Source organism: Poecilia reticulata, linkage group LG23 (assembly GCF_000633615.1).
Source record: "Poecilia reticulata strain Guanapo linkage group LG23, Guppy_female_1.0+MT, whole genome shotgun sequence".
Lineage (NCBI taxonomy): Eukaryota > Metazoa > Chordata > Actinopteri > Cyprinodontiformes > Poeciliidae > Poecilia > Poecilia reticulata.
The window spans coordinates 955,084-978,032 of NC_024353.1; the positions used below are offsets into that span (position 1 = coordinate 955,084).

General features: G+C 37.9%; 1 protein-coding gene across 1 annotated transcript in view; it reads right to left on the reverse strand.

The window, feature by feature from the left end:
* sema3c (sema domain, immunoglobulin domain (Ig), short basic domain, secreted, (semaphorin) 3C) overlaps positions 1-22,949 on the reverse strand; it is a 47,917-nt gene that overhangs the window by 9,133 nt on the left and 15,835 nt on the right. The window contains exons 3-12 of the mRNA XM_017302905.1: positions 20,463-20,623; positions 19,863-19,925; positions 14,838-14,957; positions 10,139-10,229; positions 7,131-7,250; positions 6,906-7,048; positions 6,722-6,836; positions 5,689-5,758; positions 4,393-4,537; positions 2,360-2,582 (exon numbers count right to left, since the gene is read on the reverse strand). Coding sequence (XP_017158394.1) covers positions 2,360-2,582; positions 4,393-4,537; positions 5,689-5,758; positions 6,722-6,836; positions 6,906-7,048; positions 7,131-7,250; positions 10,139-10,229; positions 14,838-14,957; positions 19,863-19,925; positions 20,463-20,623 — 1,251 coding nt within the window. The remainder of the gene's footprint in view (positions 1-2,359; positions 2,583-4,392; positions 4,538-5,688; positions 5,759-6,721; positions 6,837-6,905; positions 7,049-7,130; positions 7,251-10,138; positions 10,230-14,837; positions 14,958-19,862; positions 19,926-20,462; positions 20,624-22,949) is intronic.

A 22,949-nucleotide genomic window follows, 5' to 3' on the forward strand; every position in this document is an offset into this window, starting at 1 on the left:
GGATGGATGGATGATGGTTGGTGGATGGATGGATGGATGGATGGATGGATGGATGGATGATGGTTGGTGGATGGATGGATGGATGGATGAAGGATGGATGTATATTTATTTCCACACTATTTTCTTTTCCTCTTTTATTCTGTAAAACATTTTGATCAAATTCCCAGACTGCGTTTAAAACGGGAATAAACTGGAATCTCCTGATCTGGTACCAAAGAGGTCAGGACTCAACATCCACCCCCCCTCCCCCCATCATCATCATCATCATCATCATCATCATCATCAGGCTACGTAGGAGGAAGCTGAGCATCATCATCATCATCATCAGCTCCTGTGAGCCTCTGATAAGAGCACCACTTCCTCCTCCTCCTCCTCCTCTTCCTTCTCCTCCTGCCTGACTCAGCCGGCGCTGGCTTCTCTTCAGGAATCCAAACATCAGAGCGGCGGATCCACAGACACCAGCAGCTGCACCGGAGCCGCCGCTCTCCGCAGCCCGATGCTAATTTACACTCAAAAGAAAATAAACGCTCCATATGCTCCGCATGCAAATACAAGCTAGGTGGTTTGTAGACAGACAGAGAGACGCAGGCCTCTGTTCAAACTCTGACCGCCTAATTAATGAATCGGCTTCTTCATCTTCCTGAGTTACAACTTCACATTTGCATTTTGTGTCCCTCTGGGAAAATGTACATGATTATGCAGCGTTTTGAGTCATCAAGCCTCTGATGAATCACTATTAGTCATTTAGATTCTTGTGTTGCTTATGGAGATTTTAAGTTGCTCCTGTTGTTTTTCTTCCGTCTTTCTCTGCTGAATCTGCTGCTCACTAATTATTTTTATTTCCAAAATGCTTTCATGCTCTAATTCAAGTGTCTTTTATAAACTCTCTCACTTATATCCTCTCTTCACAGTTGATATTGTTGCAGTTTCAGGTGGTTTTATCATTTCGACAATAATATGGAAACACGGTAATGTCAAAAATATTTTATTTTTTCCAATAGGATGAGGCGTTTCTTTTTTTTTTTGGATGTCGAAATTGGTTCATTTAACAAAACTGCAACAGAAACCATTTTTCTATGACAGGAACTAGTTGGAGAATCATGTTTATTAATTACTTATTGCATAAACAAATGTATTCACTTGTGATTTTTTATTAATTTTGAAATTAATCTCAAAATATTTCTAGAAAAACTTTCATTTCTGAGGCTGAAAAATTTAAATAAATGAAATTAACCTCAGAAATATTCAGGAAAAAGTCTCAAAAGTAAAAAATGTTCAACTTTTGAACCTCGTTTTCTACGACAGGAAGTAATTGGAGAATTATGTTCATTAATGACTTATTGCATGAACAAACATATTCACTTGTGATTTTGTGTTTCTTGTTTAATGGAAACACAGCAATTGTGAAATTGTGTTTTTAGAAAAGCCGCTTATGAGGAATTTATTTTTATTTATTTTTTTTACTATTACTGACTAAAAGGTACTAGAAACTTAGAGTTAATGTAAAAGAAAACACATATTTCAGTGTGAAATAATAGTCTACTAGTCTCTGCAGAAGTCAGAATTTTAAAAATAAAGGCAAACAATGAAGATTTTTACAACAGTAACAAAGACATAGCTGCAAAAGAATAAAAGGATGAACTTTATGAACAAACCATACATGATTTTTAATTTAAATATTAATGAAAAACATTCTAATTTGACATTATATAAAGTATTTCTGAGTTAACTCACAGGTTTAACTCAATTTAAAAGTTTGTTTTTGTTTGAGGCTTTACGCATTTGTTGAAAACAGGCCAGAATGACCTGATTGACCCGAGTGAATCGGTACAAATAATCAATGCACATCTATTCCTCTATCAGCTCAGCTGCAGCACAATCTGCATGCTGTGAGCTTTTCTATCTGTTCATCTGATAACCGGCGGGTGCAACAGGCCTGCACTCAGCAATCAGTTACATATAAAACAACTGAGCGAAAACAGTTATTTAGTGACACGAGACTTATTTAAAATGCTTTTGTTGCACATAAGCATAAACAAATTAAATGGGTTTCTTATTAATCATTTGTAGGTTAGATGCCATATTTTATATATGAGAGTAAAAATGTTTGTAACTGAATCTGAAAATGTAATTTAAGGTGAAATGTTGCTAGTGTGAGTTAAAGAATGCTGAATGCTTTTACATTTTTAAAGATATTTCCTCTCAGGGAAACATTAGAGTGATTTAATGCGAACTGAGTAGGATTAAAATTTAATATTGTTATAACCTATGCAGGACTAAGTACAATGGGCTTATATCACCTCATTTTTATTTTTAAACAAATAAGACAGGAAGTGACATGGCTGCACACGGTTCTCACCTGTTCCCAGGAACAGCACCTGGTAGTTCCCGTCTGCAGCCATGACCTGGTCCACCGCCACCGCCGTGTACCTGTAGCTGGCGCCGGTGCGGACCACCAGGGGTCTCCGTCCCACCGGGTAGATGGCGTTGAACATGACCGGATGGTTCCGGACAAAGTTCACCACATCATCTGGGAATTCCTTCGTGGTGTGAATGTCGGGAGTGAAGGCTCCGCCGGGACACTGGAAACGCAGTTTATACAATATATAGTATAAATAATATCACAGGTTTAAACCAATAAAATCTCTCTTATTATCCATGGAGTCATTTTATTTGATTTCCATAACAGAATGGCACTTAAAGTATCAATAATATTAAGTTAGATCTGTTTTTTCTTCATTTTATACGGAGGAGGATTGGGGCCACTGGAAAAAAATAAAATAAAACAGTTCTGACTTTAACCTCAGAATTCTGAGATTAATCTCAGATTAAAGTCAGAATTCTGAGATTAATCTCAGATTAAAGTCAGAATTCTGAGATTAATCTCAGATTAANGTCAGAATTCTGAGATTAATCTCAGATTAAAGTCAGAATTCTGAGATTAAAGTCAGATTTTTTTCTACTTTTTTCCAGTGGCATTAATCTTCTTCCGTAATGTTAGACTGGAAATTATCTCGCAAAAACAAAATCTTATCAAGTATTTTTGTTTAATTTCTTGTGACTACTTAGTAGCACATTTGAAATAAGACAAAGGTAACTTAAAGTAACATTTCAGCAAAATAAAAGAGCCAACAATTCCTTAATACTGATGAAAAAGTACCAGTTCAACTAGCAGATTATTTCAAAAAAGAAAGTTAAAGAATAATTATAGTTTCTGAAAAGTTGTAAGTTAGTCCAATTGAAATAACAAAAATAAGACATTAGCAGTAGAAATTAGACCTAAAAGATTGTGTATTTTTGCAGTGTAGTTGTTGTTTATAAAAAAATATGAAAACCTATATAAAGTATTTTCTAAAGGTCATGTAATAATCGTAAAGGTCGCAAAACCTCAACGTCACAAAGTGCTGCAGGGTTTTTAACTCCAACATGTCTGACTTGTTCGACCTTTTTCTAATTTTCTCTAACTTTTAGAATTTTATTGGCTGTTAGTTTTTGTTTTACTACATCATCAGGATCTTGTTGCGACTCAGTTGCTTCTCTATCTTTCCGCCCTGGCATTGTGTTTATGAAAACTCCTCCGTTCATATAAACTCATGAAGCGAATTAAATTAGAGTCAGCTTTCCCTTAAAAGTCCCACACAAGCAGTGATGATGCACTTATACATATAAAACTATTGAAAATCACATGTGTTATTTTATATTTATATAGATTTCTCTTCTGTCTGCATTATAATGTTTCTTCCTCACAAAGTTTTCAATTATTACAAGATTTTACGCCGCACTAATCTGGAACAAACTCCCAGAAAACTGCAAAAAAGCAGAAACACAGATGATGGCGGTTGACAAAATGTGATGTTTATTGCTTGTTTCATAAATTTAAACTGTCCTGTTGCTTAAATGTTCCTGTTACGGCCCTGGGCTTTAAGGGCTGGGCTGCAGGTGTTGCTTTTGTCTGTCCTTGTGCTCCTCCCCTTTACAGGTGCTGCTGATCAGGTTGATTGGGAACGCAGAGTACTTAAACCTGGCTGTCTCCATCTTCTGGGTCGCCCGTCAGCGTCCACTCTGCCGCTTGACGCTTGTCGTGTTTTGTTGCCAGGCCTCAGCTCCCCTCCTTTTTGCACATTTGCGTTTGTCTTTGTTTTGGCACTTCAACACTTCCATATGCACTCATACAACACATCCAAGCATTTGCATTACACCACTGATACTGATATCCACAATCCATTGTTGTTTTTGTTAATAAATATTCATTTTTCTACACTTTAACCCCTGCATGGTCTCCCGTTTTGTTATGACATTGAGCCAGTCGTAACAGTTCCATACAAATAAACTTATTACGGTTTATGTTGTTTTTTTTAAACTAAAAATAACCATGATGACAATGCATCTTACCGTGCCGGGCCTCGGGTACGGGATGCGGCCCTGGAAGGCCACCCACTGGAAGTTGGGTCCGTCTCTGTGAGCGAACGGCCCATTGAACACGGTCAAGATGTCCGCCATGTTGTACGCACACACTGCTGACCCTTTGAAGACGGAGCTGCAGGAATAAAGCGCAGGTATTAAATTAAAAACAGCAGCCGGTAAAAAAATCCCCTGCTGTTCTTCATTTAACAACAACGTCTCAGAGGATGTGCGAGCGAAAAAAAGCCTGAAAGGAAGCGTCGTCAGACGCCACTGAAGGCAGATCACCTATTTTCTCTTAAATATGGGACGTGGCTTTGCTCAGATACTAAAAGCAGCTCTGAGTAGTACATAAAATAACATCTTTGGTGGGAAAAAGAAACTGAATCTTACTGTGGAGAGACGGAGGAAACAATATCGATGGTTTTTACGTTACGGTAAACTTTGCATGAACCTGAGAAACACCAAATATGGATCAAGTGACTTATTTCTTTTTACAAGCGATGAGATTTTTTCCTCAGTTTTTAGGCTAAACCTGAGCTGTTCAGTTTATTATGTGCATGTCTTAGTTTTATACCATCATAATAAGTTCTGGTTTAATTTAACGATTCCTTTTTCTTTATTAGGAAACCCTTTCACTTAGACCAGGGATGTCAAACTCATTTCGTTTTGGGCCTAATTGAGATTATGGATGTTCTTAAAGGGCCGGTTGTGCCAGAACACATTGATAAAACCCATGAACAAACTGTTAAAACATTAATAAACAGCTCAATAAACACTTCATAAGATTAAATAACATTGGACATATTTTGAAACTAAAGGAGTTAGTGACTCTTTTTCTATTTGTAATCAAAGTCACTGATTTGTGGAGCTAATTCAGAAATATCTGCTAAATATTTTGTAATATTTGTGCATCATGGTAAATGTGACGTTTTGTTTGAGAACAGGCTATTTACAGTTGAGGAAGCAGTGCAGCAGAAGTAAGAAATACTGCCACCTGCAGGTGGGAGTCAGCATCACACAAACAATGTTTTCAACCACTTTGGTGGAAAATTTGCAGGAAACTCACAACTTAAGCATTACTGCAAAAAAGTGTGGGGATCTGCAGATCATGCAGAAATCACAAAGACTGATATTAAGCACACAAGGTTTTATTTATGCCACACAGACTCTGTAAAACGATGCAATCGAGCAACGCGATGCAGTGGAAGAAAGGCCTTCCTCTTGTTATCCACTCAGTAATGAACAAAACCTCAGAGGCCTGCAGAAATGCTAAAAAATGCTCACCTTGTGGATGTAAAGACTCCAAACACCAGCAAGCCTTTGGGCTGATCCGTCTCCAGCAAAAACACGCTCTCTGTAAGGACAAACAGATGAACATTCCCAAACGTTTCCCTCCGCATCCTTCAAGTCTCCAACGAGTTCTGGACGCACGAGTCAGTGAAAACTTTCCTGTCTGGACGTGAAGGGAAACGCTGCTGTGCTCAGGAAATAAGAACAAGCTCAGCAAAGGCAATATTGTTCACAGATCTGACGAGCTTCAATCAGAATCCAGGTTAAACATCGGATGGTCGGTGGGGTGTTTACGGAAAAATGAACCGCTGGAAAACTTTAAACTGTGAAGGCAGGAGTTTAAAAGTAATGACGGATTCGGTTTTTGGCCGACGACAAAGGATGTTGGAGCGTGTCTGACTGCAAAAACACAAAACTGGCTTTTCAGCAAGATACACACTGCAAAAACATAAAAATCTTACCAAGTAGTTATGGTCTAGTTTCTGGTTTTCTGCAAATAAGACAAAACTAACTTACAAGTAACTTTTCAGCAAGATATAGAAGCTTGTTTTCAGTAAATTATTCCTTAATATTGATGGAAAACAATTAGTTCTATTGGCAGATCATTTAATAAGTTAAATAATCTACCAATAAAACTAGAACTTTTTCACCAATATAAAGGAATTATTGACTCCAAATAAGATCCTATATCTTGCTGAAAATGTACTTTGAAGTTAGTTTTGTCTTATTTCAAGTGTCCTAAGATGTTTGCACTAGAAACTGAGCCAGTTTTACAGTGCAGGAACTTTTTTGAGTCATTAATTCTCTAATATTGAGCAAAAGTACTAATTTCACTAGCAGATTGTATTCACTTACAAGAGGAATTAGTAGTTTTTAATCAATATTAGGGAATGATTGACTTCTATATCTTGTTAGAAAGTTACTTTTAAGTTAGCGTTGTCTTGTTTCAAGTGTACAAAAATATTAGCGTTAGAAATTAGACCAAAAATGCTACAGTTACAGAACATAAAGTGTGGTTTTCACCCACCCAGTTCATCAAAGTGTGTTTCGGTGCCGTCGTCCTCCAGAACCGAACACACCATCCTGGCTTTCAGGAAGGTGGTCCACTTGTTGACCAGGCTGCGCTGCCCTCCGGTGTCATTCTGCAGACAGAAGCTGCAGATGGAAACTCCGACCCGCGAATCAAAGAGTGGATTTACACTGATACTTACAGGACACACTCTGGCCACCATGGTGTGGATGTTTTTAGTGTTCCCGTCGTTATCCGTCAACCTCTCGCGGAAGAAAAAATACAACTTGGCATCGTTTGGGTCAGTCCCGTCTGGAATGAGCTGGGCATCAATGAAAACTGGTTCTGAACGAAACAGAAAAACAGGGATTTCTATTATTTAACACAATGATTAAAGGTGATTTCTCGCTTTGTTTAGTTTTCTCACCGCTGAGCCACTTGGAGTTGTGCTGATCTGTTCGCACTGCGTTTCTCTTGGTCAGGCTCCTGAAGATGGCAGCATCTGTCCCCATAAAGTCGATGTACATGCCTGAGAACAGCTCCTGATCTGCAGCAACGCACAGGCACCAGATTATTCTAACAAGTCAGAATAATAAATACAAAAGCAGGAATGAATACGCAGAGTGAAACATGCCAATGTTTTCTATCGTGAATGTTTTCTTTTGGCAAAAATGACTTTATTATGCAGCAAAACACCTTTTCAGCCTGAAAGTTTGGGATTTTATGAAGGATATGAACACAAACCAGTGCTTAACTTGTGAAGAAAAAAGGGGAAATAAAAAATAAATCTGGTTAAATCTCAACTTTGACTGGGACTTTTGATGCAAAATTACATTTTTTTGTACTTCTATTTAGGTTTCTGCTGCTCCAGTCTTTTCTAAAAACAGTCTGTCAGCTTTTAAAATCCACACAACAGAAAACTAATAAATTATACGAATAGCACAAGCATGGAAATGCTTCTTAAATTAAATTTCCTCAGATTATTATTACACAGACACAGCCTGGCAATAGAGAGATTAGATTAGATTCTGATTTAAAATCATTCCTATCTTGTTAGCAAAGAAGCAGCGTTCGGCTTCTATTCACCACAAATCTGGAATAAACCTCCAGAAAACTGAAAAACAACTGAAACTCTGACTTCCTTTAAATAAACACTAAAAACCTATGTGACTAGAGTTGATTTTGAGCCATGAGTTAAATATTAATCACAAGATCTGATGTGCATTGATGGCACTTGGCTAAATGTAACGTTCATTGATTTTCTCATGTGGTGTCTTCTGTAACTTTGTATTTTTATGATATAAAGTACTTTGAAATGCCTTGTTGCTGAAATGTGCTACACAAATAAACTTGATTGATTGATTGCTACAGCCAGAGTAAAAATGGCAATGATCAAAGCATATTTAGGTCATGAAATGGTCCAGTCAAAGCCCAGATTCAAATACAATTGAGAATTTGTTGCTGTTTAGACACTCAATTCAAGTTATTTCTCAAACATGAATGGGCAAAAAAACTCCCTAAAAGTGCAAACAAACCAAGTTTTACAGTGTATTAACTTGAATAAAAATGCACATCGATCATGTAAAACGCAGAGCACAAGAAAGTTTGAAATTATAGCATGACAAAAAAGCTCAGTTTGTTTGTATATTCTGCAATTCAATGATTAAACCTCACACACAAGCCGCGTTTGCTAAAAAAGCTTTGATGCCGATGGCATGTGGACGACCACAGAGGGTCTAAAACCTGCTGATTAACAAATTAAAAAGTGATTTAATTAAACCCAGAAGCTTGGTTATATCCTCTGCCTTCCTTCCTTCCCTCCTTCGCCCTGCAGGTTATTCCACTCTGGATCACCGTTTCGTGTGAGGCTCCTCTCCTGGCCCGAAAGCTGCTGGCACGGCAATGCTCAGGTGTCAGAAAGCCGAGCCAGGGTGCAAAGTGTCGCCTAAAACGCAACCCAATACCCCTCGACCAATCAGATCAAAGGACTCGATGAGTTCAACTTGACGAAGACATCAACTCCAAGGACTGTTGGCATTTGGTTGGAAATTTAAGTTAGGAAACCAAAAACAAAACAAAAAAACTATCAAAATGGTGGAAAATTTAGTAAAAATATAAATATAGAACTAGAATCACTTGTTTATACACGTTTTAGAGGAAGATGTGGTCATTTGTGTAAAAAGAATTTTATAAATAAGGAAATTATTTAAAAAAAACTAACTTTAAACCACAATTACTCATTAAAATTTACAGAAACCCTTACAAATTGGACAAATCGGTCAACCAAAAGCACATAATTTAACACAAACAGACTGTTTTTAAGTCATTACATCTGCAGATGGAGCTTTTAGACTTAAGACTGTTTCTCTTTGGTTTCAAACTTCTGTTACAATTTTGAATATTAAAACTAAACTTTCGCCTGGTTTTGTGTTTGGTGCTGGCCTGAAAATTTTTAAATAAATATCAAGTTTCTGCCTGAAGACACATATTTATGTACATATTGTGTCACTGTTCAACATTTTACCAGACTGAACTGACTTTTCCCGTTTCTGGCCTCTAAAAATCTGTCATTTTTTTTCTCATTTTTAAATGCAGAGAACTTTTTTGATACCACAAACTAGTATTAATATGTGTTTTAACACTTTGTGGATGTATTACAAGTAAACACCTGAAATGCACAGCTTTACTGTGTCACAACAAGGGAAAAAAATCTAAAAAAATGAGCAAATATTTCAGGAAGAGATGTGTGGGCTTTCACAAACCTCACTGGTTTAAGTTTTCCGATGTCTGAAGGTGCCAAAAACAACAAATATAAACAACATGGGCATATTTTATGATCCAGACATGAAAATGTCCAAAACAAAAAACTCAAAGAATCTAAATTAAGGCGGTAAGATTTATTATCCAGTGAAACTGATCCTGTACTGTAACATCAAAAAGTTATTAAAACAGATTAAGTTACTTTCTAGATACATCTTGCTGTCTGATTAAACTAAATTTTATGTTTTATGCTTTATTTTATTTCTCCAAATGATAATGTCTGAGAAATCCATCTTAATGTGAAGCATGTGGGTGGCAGCATCATGCTGTGGGGGTGTTTTGCTGCACTTCACACAACAGAAAGCAAGAAAAATGTAACCAATTAATGAGATAATTTTGAGTAATTTACTTCAGTTTAGACTTACTATAAGCGTTTTATTTATTCAGGAGTCTAATTCAAAACAAACGAGGGAGACGTCCGAGTGGCTGCAGGTCTGAAAAACATTTTAATGCCTGAACTCTGACGACAGCATTTCTGCCGTCGGTCCCATCTGGACAAAAAGCAGCACAAGCAAATTCCTGACAAGCCGTTAACCGCCTGCAGGCGAAACTGATCACTGTTTTTATTGACATGAATTGGGAGATAACGAAACGAAGATGAAGGAAAGCACCTACTGATCACGACAGAGACTGTGTTGACCTGAGGATTGAAGGAGCACCTCCCTTTTCCTGATTCCGTCTCCGAGTCGACATAAAACACTTGCTCCTGTTGCAAAGACACAGAGAAAGACAGAGAATGTGACGGGATTTTTCCGCTTCATTCGTTTACAGCCAGATTTTCCGTCCATTTGGTTTAAATAACGCACAGAGACCCAGACCCTCGTCAGTTTACCTTAACCGGCCCGTGAGGGACACTAAAATAACATTCCACTTTTGTGCAGACAAGGAATTTCCCTGCTGATGTGTTGGACGGCCATCTTTCCAACTCAGGCGGATTTGCTGCCAAACTGCAACACCCTGCTAGTGGCAGAGCCTCGACAGGCCAAGAGCAACCTGGGTGAATGATAGCACTTCCTGTCCCATCCATTAGGATGCGGCTCGCTGGATGACATCAGTTAGGAAGTATTAATCCAGGAAAATGTGTGTGTTTGCCAAAAGCTTATGGAGGTGGACGCAGTGCAGCTGGCGGATTCCTGGAACGGAGATTAAAAACCTGCTGAATGTTTTAGTTATCTACCGGGACTTGACCTGGATGTTTGATTGTGGGAAGATTTTAGAGGTAAAATAATAAATTATACCATCTATTTCATGTGGATTTATAATATGACACCCTATAAAGACAAAGAGTCATATTTAACACCTTGGATTGACCATTTAGTGCAAAGTTTTCTCTCCCAGTTGATGTTGGCTTGAAGAAAAAAGGTAAAGTGGGAATACAAGCTGTGCAACCAATGGGTTCCAATTTCTTTAATGCAAACAGATGTGATATTGTTACATCTGTAAAATATTATTAAGCATGTTGTCATTTGAGGTTATGTTTGAAGCTTCGTAAGGAGGTATAAAGGGATTTTTAGTGTTATGACTAGAGGTTAGATGGGTTGGATTGATCCAAAAGTTGGTATCAGTATTCGATTGATACACTACTTTAGTAGAGTACTTCTTAAAGTTTGGTTTTATTTTTGTATAAACTTTCAATGACCATAAAAAAAGATATTGCTTTGATTTGCTCTCAAATGTTGATGTTTGCACTCAATTTGGAAAACAACACACCTGTTTTTTCCTATTGCTTTATCAAGTCAATATGCTGTTACAGCCATAAACTTTGTCTTTATTCATTCAGTAGTTGGAAACAATGCTGTATAAATCAAATATTACAGAAAAGATCATTTGGGGTCTCTGTCTCTTTAAATAGTCCTGCTATTTCTGTAACTCCGCCTCCAGGAAGTCATCACAACAGGTATGTTTTGATGAAGAAATAACATAAAATGATGTAAAGTTTTTTTTTAAAAGGTTATTTTACATAATACTGCCCATTTAAATGACATTGTTTCTGGTTTTTCCCATTTTAATTGTGGCTAAAGTTGACTTAGACGTTCTCAGACACTCACATTAGCTTGAAAAAACACAATATTTTATTTACATTTATAATTATGATTTGTTTAAAAGGCGATTATTTGCCAGTACATGTAGAGTTTCATCTCTGCTTCATTTTAAAGTGTTTCTCTGTTCTTAAGAACTAAAAATATCAGTCCCACTTCAATGAAAAGCATCGAGACAAATGGTGTCATATTTCTCCGTTTTAAGTTATATTATATTGTTACAACCCTCATTATGTTGTCAAGCTTTTCAAAGTGGAACATTTGGTGTCATAACCAACAAAGAGATGAATAAAAGGGATTTTATGCCATTATTTAATGCAAGATAGAAGATACTGTATATTGGAATTACAGTAATAAACGTTGATTTCAGACACTGGGTTAAGTAGGGGTTAAAGAAATACTAGGTAATTACATTTAGAGTGAATTAATCAACTAAAAAAAAAGTTATTTGTCAAGCTGTCAAACAACTTGTCATCTCCAATATATTGAATTTCAAAACACCACAACAAGCTGGGACACCGTCAAAGAACAAACGACCAAGCGGACAGCTCTGAACTTTCCGCTACAGCGACTTTTCATGCTCAACAGATCTCTTTTCCTGAAGCAGTGACATGATTAAGCTGCGAGCTGGAGAACAAACAAACAAAAAAACCCAAATGACAAAAGGCTCAGAGTGAAGAGAGACTCTGGTTTTCACTCCTTCGTGGGCGAATGTTGTTCTGTTCGGTTCGCTGCGGCGTTTCCATTACAAATGTGCAAAAAATATCGTCAATATTCTGTGAATGTCGGAAAACACAAATTCGCAGTTGGTAGTGATGGGTCCAGCAACACTGATGCGTCGGCGCATCAAGCCCGCAGACCAAACCGTGTCGCTGCGCGTATTGGTTTCAGCAAGTCACGTGACCGATACAGGAACTGTTTCGAAATGACATTAACACGCCAAACTGTGTTTATAAGGAAGCGAATCTGTCAAAAGCATTTGCCAAACGAATTCTTGATCTTTTACATTGTCATCTATGGAGCAGCTTCAAAGGAAATGTTTCCGCAGTGTGGGACCATTTTGATCTTATATTGGAAAATAAATTTGTTTTCATTTTTGTCGTTTCATCCGGTTCTTGTCAGTTTCTACTTGATCTATCTGAACCCAAATTCAGCTGAAACTGACTCTTAGTTTACTTTCATTTTATGTTCTGCAGGTTAAATGTTGCATATGTTTGACTAAACTCTTATTTAAATAAATCCACCTTTTCAATGTTGAGGCATTATGAGGCATGAGAATGAAGTCCCAGATTCACCCAGATAAACTCAGACATGCAGCCATTCTACAAATTACTCAGTTGCATTTTATAAATTATTTCATATACAGTGAACCCTCGCTGTAACGCGATTCACTTTTCACGGTATCGCTGCTGCTTTGCAGAGTTTTTTGTGCAGTTTTTTTTCACAGTGTTCTGCGTCCTGATTGACCATATGATTGATAAAAACAGTCTCCGCGCTTCTTCTCTACCTGAGTGCCAATTCCGTTACGGTGTTTAATACAGATTGGCCACTCAGGAGATGGAAACTGAAACTTTGAATGCCAGCTGGAAAAAAACTGGCCAGAAGTAGCGCAAAACCCGACCCGAGGCTCGTTTGATGAGATCCGCCGCTCTGCCGTAGATACGGCTGTAAATCTGGCGGTGCAGGTTGGAGGAGATGCTTTAATGACACGACTCCGGATCACATTAATAAGGCCCGATTGATGCACACGCACATCCGCTGCTCTGAAAACAAGTTTTGATCTTTGGTTTCAATGTAGAGTATTTAATTATGCTGTATAATAATTGTAAAAACTAAAGGTTTTACTACTTCACGGATTTCGCCTCACGGGTTATTTTCGGAAGGGTTCGCTGTAAATATAGTGTTTAATTCATTTTTTCTACAGAAGGAGAAATTTTGTCAAAAAAGCGTAACAGTCTAAATTTCTAAATGTTGTAAAAACTTTTTTGTTTTTAATAAAAATTTGTGGGGAAAAAAACAGTCATTCCAAACACATTCACTTACATTTTCACTTCATGGTACATGTTCACATTCTTTATTGACTGTATATCAAATATATTTTAAATGTAACTGAAGATATGACATAATACAGCATATAATATTCAATAAAATACAAAGACTTAAATCTTATTGTATAGACTTGATCATCCAATCACTACGTTGGCTGTAGGAATTTTTAATGTCCAGCAGGTGTCAGTATTGAGTGACACAGCATCGACACAGTGTTGCTATGTGTCGAAACGATACATGACGCCTCATCTATCCATCACTAGCAATTGGATTATTTCCATGAAATACGAAATGTTCACGAGATAAGTCATTAAAAAAACATGATCCTTCAGCTACTTCCTGTTTTCTTCTTCTTCGTGGTTCAAGCCAGAGGCGACATCCGGCTGTTGATCACGTGACTCGTGTGACGCAAAAAAGTGTTTCTATTGTAGTTTTGCTGAATAAACAAATTTTGATACGACCAAAGAACTGCAATGAGCCATCTTAGATGGAACAAAAGGAGGAGTACATTTCTGCCAAAAAAATGGAAATTTTGAGTTTAATTTAAAAAAAATTGCTAAAAAAACACTTTTAATTAATCTCAGGAATTTTCAAGAAAAACAGTGAACATTTCTGAGTTTCAAAAGCTGAATATATTTGAAAAAAATCCTCTTTTTAAAAATTTTTTTATTTCTGACAATCTCAGAATTTCTTTATTTTTGCCATAAATTTACTCTTTTCTCTATCTGCAATGGCACTATGGCGTCGTAAAAAAAAAAACCCTTAGCAAGTCCTAACTGGCGCGTTTCCATTGAGCGATTTATTTTCAAAATGCCAAGTTGCACAATTATACAGTAATTACTTTTCTGCTGGAGGCCTTCCCTGTCTTTTCTTCTGGTCGGATGTGAGTGACGAGAAAAGCGCAGACCTCCAGTTTCTTCTTCTTCTACTCCCTTATCTCACGCAGCATCAAACTGACGACATGAAAACTTGGCACGTATGCAGTTACGGAATCTAATACCGCGCTAAAAACATACGGCAATGCTTAGCTTTACTAATGCTGTGATGTGATTATAGCAATTTGAAATGCACTAGTTGTCAAACAATTCCTAGAGCTCCAGATGTAGCGTTATCCCACAGCCAAAAGTCTGGAAGGGTATTCTAAATAGCCAGTGTTTTTTTACTCACTCAGCTGCGGTTGACTAGTTTATTTCCATAATGAAGAGAATCCATCATTTTGAACCCACCTCTGGTCTTCGGCCTCTGTTGATGTACACACAGACGGGGCTGTAGGCTCCACTGCCACACATAAACAGATGAGTTCTGTTGTACGGCTGCACCACGCGGACAAAATTCCCACAGCCGTGCTGGAAAGTGAAGCGAAAGACAAGAAAAGTCCAACATGAAAGCGTTTCTTACAACTTTCCAAGCTGGAAAGATGAATTTATTATGGAGGAAATACGCTGCCATGATTCTCTTAAACACCTTCCAAAACACGAGGAACTAAATTAAATGTTTTTTTCCTCTCGTAAATCAAATTCTGGATTTAAATGTCGCTGTTAAATTGCTGCTTTACCCTTGTGGCAAAACTTGGCGCAGAAGTAATCCAATGAAATACACATTTTTTCCAAAATACTTCCTGGTTCTTTTAAACTCATTTTTAAATCGTTGAGAAGAAAGTTGAGCAAATTAAAAACAAAAAGGAACCAAAGATTAAAAGTAGATGGTTATTTTTTGTATTTTAGCCAGAGGTTTCTCATTTCTTGTATCTGAATAAAGGGGAATATCATGCAATATTTCTAACAGATGTTAAATACAAAAGTTTCTGCTGTGACAAAGTAAAATAAAAAAATACTTTTTACTGTTTCCTCTCCCAGTTCTAGTCTGTAACAACAACTTCTTGGACAGTCTGAAGGAATATCCTTTTTTAAATGCCGTTTTTTCTGCCATTTTGAAATAAAACGGTATTTATCTACATGATCTCAGGGGTTTCTTTCAAAAACATTTAAGCATATTCGCTGCATTTCTCAGTTTTTGCCAAATATCCATAGTTACTCTGAAAGGGGCCTTGTTTTAATCATTGCTGAGGTTTCCACTGTGGGTTTTCAACTGAAATGAATCTAATCATCAGCGCTGCTCTAAGAACTTTTATTCGCATCATCTTCATACGTGACAGTAAAGCACAGAAGCATCACTGCTTCCTTTTACAAGGAGCAAGCAGATCTCTGGCCAGATATCCCGTCTCTTTCTTGGATGTTTTTCCAGATATAAACACAAGGTGTACGGCATTTCCACTGCGCATTTATTGCTGCTGAATAATATCCCGCATGAGGCAGTATCTCAACCTTATCTCTATTATGACTTGCTCTTGATAGTATAAACCCAGCAGTGCTCACTGGTGTGGTATTGAGGCCAGTGGAAAAAGAGGATCAGCGAAACAACCGCAGGCTGTTTCCAACGTCAGGGGATAAGGTTTAAAAAGTGACCTATTGAACCGGTTAAGGTAGGTCTATGGTCTACACAAAACATGTTTGTTACATGTTTTGCACAACATTATTGTTAGATAATCTGATTTTATCCTTGAAAAGCAGAAGTAGAGCCTCCTGCACAACCTGCAAGAATGCAGCAAGTGCTTTCTGGATGGCAAGTCAACAACAAAACATTTGTCCTTTCCAGCAGCCATTGTGCAGCGCACACAGCGGTAAAACCAGCTGACGAAATGTGCTGGAGCTCAGCGTGGGTTGCTAGGTAACTGTCTGGGGTTGCTAGGTGACGGGCAGCGCCTGCTGATTTGTGACACTACATTCTAGAAGTTTCTGTAAAGGCTCAATTTCCAGACCCCATAAAACATTAACATTTCCAAAAACTATCTGGATGGTTGTTTTTTTTAAATGTTTGGACCGTTTTTGGAAGCAGTTGAACCCAAATGGAAGCACAAAACGTGAGATTTGCATAATAAAACCAGAAAGGTTGGTGTCATATCCTTCTTTAAGGCTTCTATGAAAATAAATTTCAGAGAAAGCTGAAGAGTTTTAAAGCTGCCACCAGTGGCTGGTGCTGTGCACTTCAGATCAGCTGGCTGAAAGAAGGCTACTGCACTTCTCTATGGTTACAAAATGGATAAATTCAAAAGTGAGACCATCCTACCAGACTATCTAAACTCACACCTTTTGGTTGAAATAACGAAAAATATTTAGACCGTTTATCAAAATAAGTTAGAAAAACACACATTCATAATGTATCCTATGACTGCATGTCATGTTTTTTTGTTTTAAAATGTGTATCATGGTATATTTAGTCAATGATATCTTAGCATGTTTCGATAAAGCTCCATGAAAACCACTGCCAGGTTGTTGCCTCGTAACCAAACTCGGTAGCAGTGGGAGTGATCAACTCTGTTGGTAATTGAGCGAAAGCTTGCAGAAAACGTGTGGAGAAAGAGAAAGAGAGCGGAGCAAAGTGGGGGAGGACAAGAACACGAATCCAGGGAGTCGTCAGGATCTTGGACATGACTCCAGCTTTGGCAGCTGCTGCAGATCTTGGTCAGCGCGCAGAAATCCACCGAGAGCCATTAGTGAGCTGCAACTGAATATTTCACCGACTCACGCCCGTTTCTGTTATCCATCCTCATTTGGTTTATGACTGTCTGTCCGTCCATCCTGCTTCTCGCTTTCATCCCTCGTTCATCTCCACAGAACCACATGAACCCTGCTGCGGTCGCGTCTGATCAGAGCCGCGTTTATGCGTGGAGCCTTATCAAGTTTTACTTTCCTCTTGTGTTTCCCTCTCGACCCCCGAGTGCCTTCACCCTGAATTCAACGCGATCACGTCGGGTTTTGATTTTTCCTCTGCTGCAAACAATCTCACAACATGAAAGTTTTGCACAGAAATGGAAAAGAAGCGATGAAAACCAACCTGACCAAATCATGAATTTACAGTGTTTTATGACATTTTATGAAAATTGAGTTCAATTGTACAAATCATGCTAAGGAATGATTGCAATTGGAACTATAGAATCAAGAAATGTACATGTAATAGTGTAAAATATCGTGAAAAGCAACACATTACGATCAGAGCTAAAGAACAGATGAGAAACCAAACCAATATACTTTCAGAAAACATTTTTATCTCCAAAGTACTCCTACAAAAACCAATGATAAGACTGTTTTGTTATTTTTTGTTCTTGTCTGGGTTTTGCAGGGTTAAGCTTCCTGCTCATCCTTGAAAACCCAAAACAATCCTGCAAAGAAGATAAAATTCCTCCACAGTAAAATCTGAGACTAGTTTCAGGCGTCAATTAGTTTCCCCCACATGGTCAGGTTGGTTTACTTTGCATTTTTTCCTTTATAAGCGAAATCATAATTTAAAACAGACTTTTTTCTATTTATTCAAGTTATTCCCATCTCATTTTTGACATCTGAAAGATGAGAAACATTTTCCCGCAGCACAATAGAGATAGGAAGTAGGATTTCAGTTGAGCAAACAACAAAAAGACTCTTTGAGGCAGTCGACCGTGGGAGGGAGGCAGAAGCTGAGAAACAGCGACAGTAACAGGAAAAGTGATCAAATAAGGCAGGAATTACAGTCAAACAGAAAATGCAACTAGTAGAAAGTGGTAAGAAATTAAACCGACAGAGGAAACGGCGGCTCACCCGAATATTTGAGAGAGCGTGTCAGCGGCACACATGCAATTACTCACAAACGACTCACTTACTGGAAGCTGCTCTCCCTCTATTTTTGAAACAGCAAATGACAACCAGGCTGTGCAAGTGAAGCTTCCGCTTGGTTTATTAAATTGGTTTAAAATGTGTGCTTCTTTGCGCTACACCGTTGTTTCTGTTTATCCCCATCAGTTCTCTGCTGCAACCACTTGAGGACAATCCAATTAAAGGAGAACAGGAATCTGTCTTCTGAGGCTCGCCGGATGATTTCATTATAAATCCTGTTGCAGCTAACAAGAAGCAGGGCGTCTAATGAAATCTCTCCATCAGTCAGATCTGGTTAATTTACAACCTTTGATGTAGATTCACTCCAACAGGCTTCGGTTTATCTCCAGCTCGCTCATTAAAAGCAGGGACTCCAGTTGGTGCCTCGACATAAATCTGCTGCTGGATACAAGCGTATTTGGAGTTAGGACAAGCGAACAGATGCTGGAGGAGAATCCCTCAGGGTGGGGAGGATTTATTTTGGGAAAACAGATTTGGGAACAGGTGACAAAAGCTTTGATTTTGATCTTGGCCATCGTGCCAGAGAGAAACACAAAGGCTTTCCAATCGGTGCTGGAAAAATAAAGTTAATATTCCAGTGACAGCCTCAGTGCTGGCCAGTATTTGTGTGGAGGAGATTTAGGGAAACTGAAGAAAAATAAATAATTAAGATTTTTCTGCTTCTGTATCAAAATCCAAAAAAATAACCAAATATTCTCATAAAACTGTTTTTTTCCTCAAAATTCTGATTTATTTGCCTTAAAATTTAGACTTTTCCTATCAAAATCCAATTTTTTACTCAAAATTCAGACTTTTTCTCTCCTCAAATTTCTGACCATTTCTCCTGAAAATTCACTTTTTCCGCCTCAAAATTATGACTATTTTAATCAAATTTCTCATTTTAACAAATTTCTTACTTTTTCTTCCTCAAATTTCTAACTTCTTCCATCAAAATTCTGAATTTTGTCCTCAAATTTGGGACTTTTTCCAGTCAAAATCCAGATTTATTTACTCAAAATTCTGACTTTTTCTCCCCTCAAATTTCTGACCATTTCTCCTGAAAATTCACTTTTTAAATCAAATTTCAAATTTTTAACAAACTTCTTACTTTTCTTGTTCAAATTTCTAACTTTCCCCCCTCAATATTCTGACTTTTTTCCTCAAATTTCAGATGTTTTTTTACTCAAAATCCTGACTTTTCATCAAATTTCTGATTTTCTTTTTTCAAAATTCTGACTTTTTTCCTCAGAATTCTAATTCTGTGTCGAATTATTTCAAAATCTAATCATAAATATAAATAACCAAACATTCTCAGAAAAAAAGTAGAATTCTGAATTTATTTGATCACAAATGCTCATCAAGGACACAAAACAGGTTCTTAATAATGAATCTGTGTAGAGTTTATATCAAAACCTTAAACATAACTAACCTTTGATAAACTGCTAAAAGTGAAACATGTCGATTTTTGCATGAGTTTATCTGGATCTTTCTCTCTGATTTGTTGCATTTGTGATCACTTCATATTGTCAAACCCAAAAAACAAAAAGTTACACATGAGGTTCTTACTGTGGAGTCCTTTCCTGCCATTTGACATTCTTGTATTTTGCTGGTAGATGCAGGCCAAAACATCTGCAGGCGACAAAAACAAAGCAACGCATTAGACTGTAAAATAAAAACACAATCGACGGTTTTAAAATAATGCACTTTCATAACTCAGTGCGAGTAATTGCAGCTTTCATCTGCAGAGAATGTGTTTGGACCGCCGGAAAGGGGTTCAAAGGTCAAGCAAAAATGAATATATCATGCAATTTACTGGAGGAAAAGAAGAGGATGCAGCGTGGGGCCCTCAGGGGAAAACCAAATGCTTTCCCATCTGTTTATCCACTTCATGCCTGTCAATTACACAGAAGATAATTCCTTCACTGCATTCACAATTTGCTATAAGAGCACTTTGGCAGTTTCATGGATTTTCCAAATAACCCTAAAATTGCACTGATTATGGCAAATATAAGGCAATTTGCATATAACCAATAATTATTATAATCAGCAGCAATTGTAGCAAATAGTTTTTTCCTGTTTTTGAATCTTGTTTTTGGGGTAATAAAGCCACGGACTGCAGAGGAGGAAGCGGCTTTCCTCGCGCGTTAACTCAAACCATCTGCTGACCTTAAGTGTGCCATGGGTGATGTTGTTGAGGTCCATGGAGAGAACATGGTCCTTGCAGCCCACGTACATCCTGTCCTGGTCCTCATCCATGTGCAGGATCCTGTAGTCCATGGCCTTGTCAGATATACTGAAGTGCTCAAACGACTGCGACCCCTTCAGATCTGCAAGGAGCAGACAGGACGTAAAAAGAAAACGTTCAAATAAACCGAGATAAAAGGAGCTTCTGAGGTAAATTCCTAATAAACAGATCAAAAAAAGAGAAAGCTTGATATCGAGGCTTTCAGGATTTGGCAGCTGTTCTTTAAACACGCCTTACAGATGCCACTAGATATTGACTTGGCACAAAGAAACTGCAACTAAAGCTCTTCCTCCATCTACAATATAGTACCGAGAAGTCAGGAGATATAAAAGCAAAACCTTTTTTGTTCTGTCAAGCTCAAGTAACAACCTAATCTCTCCTGAATACAAGCAGCACATGAAGCAGGGAGCGTTCTTGACGCAGACAGGGCTGTAGTCATGACCACTTAAGGTGATTCCTAGACTAGATAAAGTCTACGGTTGGAGACGAAGCTCAAACAAGTTCAAAGCCAAGTAGAAATAAAACGGCAGCTTTATTATCCCTTAAGCTGCTGCTGAGTGAGGGAAAACTCGAGTCGAAGGGTTTAGGCAAGTTTCAAACGTGCGAGGAGAGCAAAAACTAAAAAAAGGAGAGGGGACGTATAGAAGGGACAGATTTGTGGACAGTGTTTCATCACTGGCTCGTGGGAAATCCAAACCTTCTCCAGATTATTTTAGGGAATCCTCCGAAAGATTGCTGACCAGGGAAGATCCTGATAAGGCGCCTCAAACTCAAGTAAGTTATGATGTGTTCCTGAAACTAAACATGTGGTTCATCTAACCCACATGTGTCAAACTCGAGGCCCGAGGGCCAAATCCGGCCCCTAAACCCTTTGGTACCAATGTCAAGATAACAGTGTGCTTAAATATCATTTTATGAATCAAATCAAAGCAGTTTTTATCTATTTTCTATTAGATTTCATCAATCAGTCCATCCGGTTTCCTGTGAATTATTGTAGAAAAATCAACATTTGGGTTTAAGTGCCTCAACCTCAACTGATGTCAGATTATGTTCCATTATTTATACGGCGAGTAATAAAAAGTCACATTTACAGTCATACATAAATATTTTTATATATTAGTACCGCAAACACTTTAACTTTTATTGCAAAAAAAATCACAAAAACACTCGTGAAACCCTGGAGGGACTGAAAAGATGTTCAACATTGTTTAATTTTAAGAATTCACTAAAATCTTAAAGGGTTTTATCAACACATTCTGGCATAATCGGCCCGTTAAGAGCGTTCATGATCTTTATTAGCTTGTCGTCTCCCGTTGGTCAATAAAGTTTCAAATCAATCCACGATGACATTATTACTTCTGTAAACATTTTGCTGCTGTGTGACATCAACGTTCTTCTTCTCCACAAGCTTCGGGAAAGAAAATTAAGACAGTTTCAGTGAAATTACCATGAGATTTTACCTTTTTTTGTGATTGTCTCCTTAAATAATGCACATAATTTACTACAAAAACACGAACTGATGCATCATGGTTTAAACAAGTGGAAATAAAATTGGTTTGTTTATGAAATGGAGGTAGGACCAGAAGAAATGGGTAGAAATTGGAGTCATCAGTTGCCACAGGATTGTTTTTAACGGAAGTTCAGTTGCACGCAAAAAAGTTCCAGATGGAAGAAGTTCACCAGGAAGTCTGAAACTCGTCAATGAGCAACATAGTGGTGAATGACTTTGGCTTCGCTGATTGAATTAAAGGGAAGTCGTGATTACATGGCTTGTTAAGAGTTTGTCACTCGTTGAATGGTTCACACAGCCACCATAAACGGCCTCAGACAGTTATTTTCAGCCTGTTTGCTCCACAGATAGAACATTCCTAACCAAAGGCCTTCACTATTGAAGCCAAACTCATGCATATTTATCACTTTTTCAATCTGCTCTGAGAGCGAAGGCCGGGGGCGGCAATGTAGATCTGCAGCCTCTGTTTCCTCTCCTGTATTGACCCTCTCTTAGCGCTCTTTGTGTTCCCTCCTCTAATCAACAAAACAGGTTGGTTGTGCTTTGCCACAATCCCTTAAGCTAAAGTCACATTTTCCTGATTGTGTGGCATATGCTTTTGAGGTTTCGGCCTTTTATCTTTTGGTAAAGTGGCTTTTTTCTGAGGCGCCCCTCTCTCCCATCAGGGGCGGTCGGTCGCAGCGCAAGGCTTGAAGTGTTTAACTTCACATAAAGGCAAGTTAACCTCTTCAGGAACAAGAACGTTTCCCACGGCTCTTCACTCCCCTCTTCAGCTGCGCTTTAGGTAAATTGCCTCATCTTGAGCTCAAAGGCAGTCTTACAGGAAAGAATAGTCAGAAATTGAACTTTTATTCTTATAGAGTCAACAAAAAGAAAATATACTGAAAAAAAACAGTTT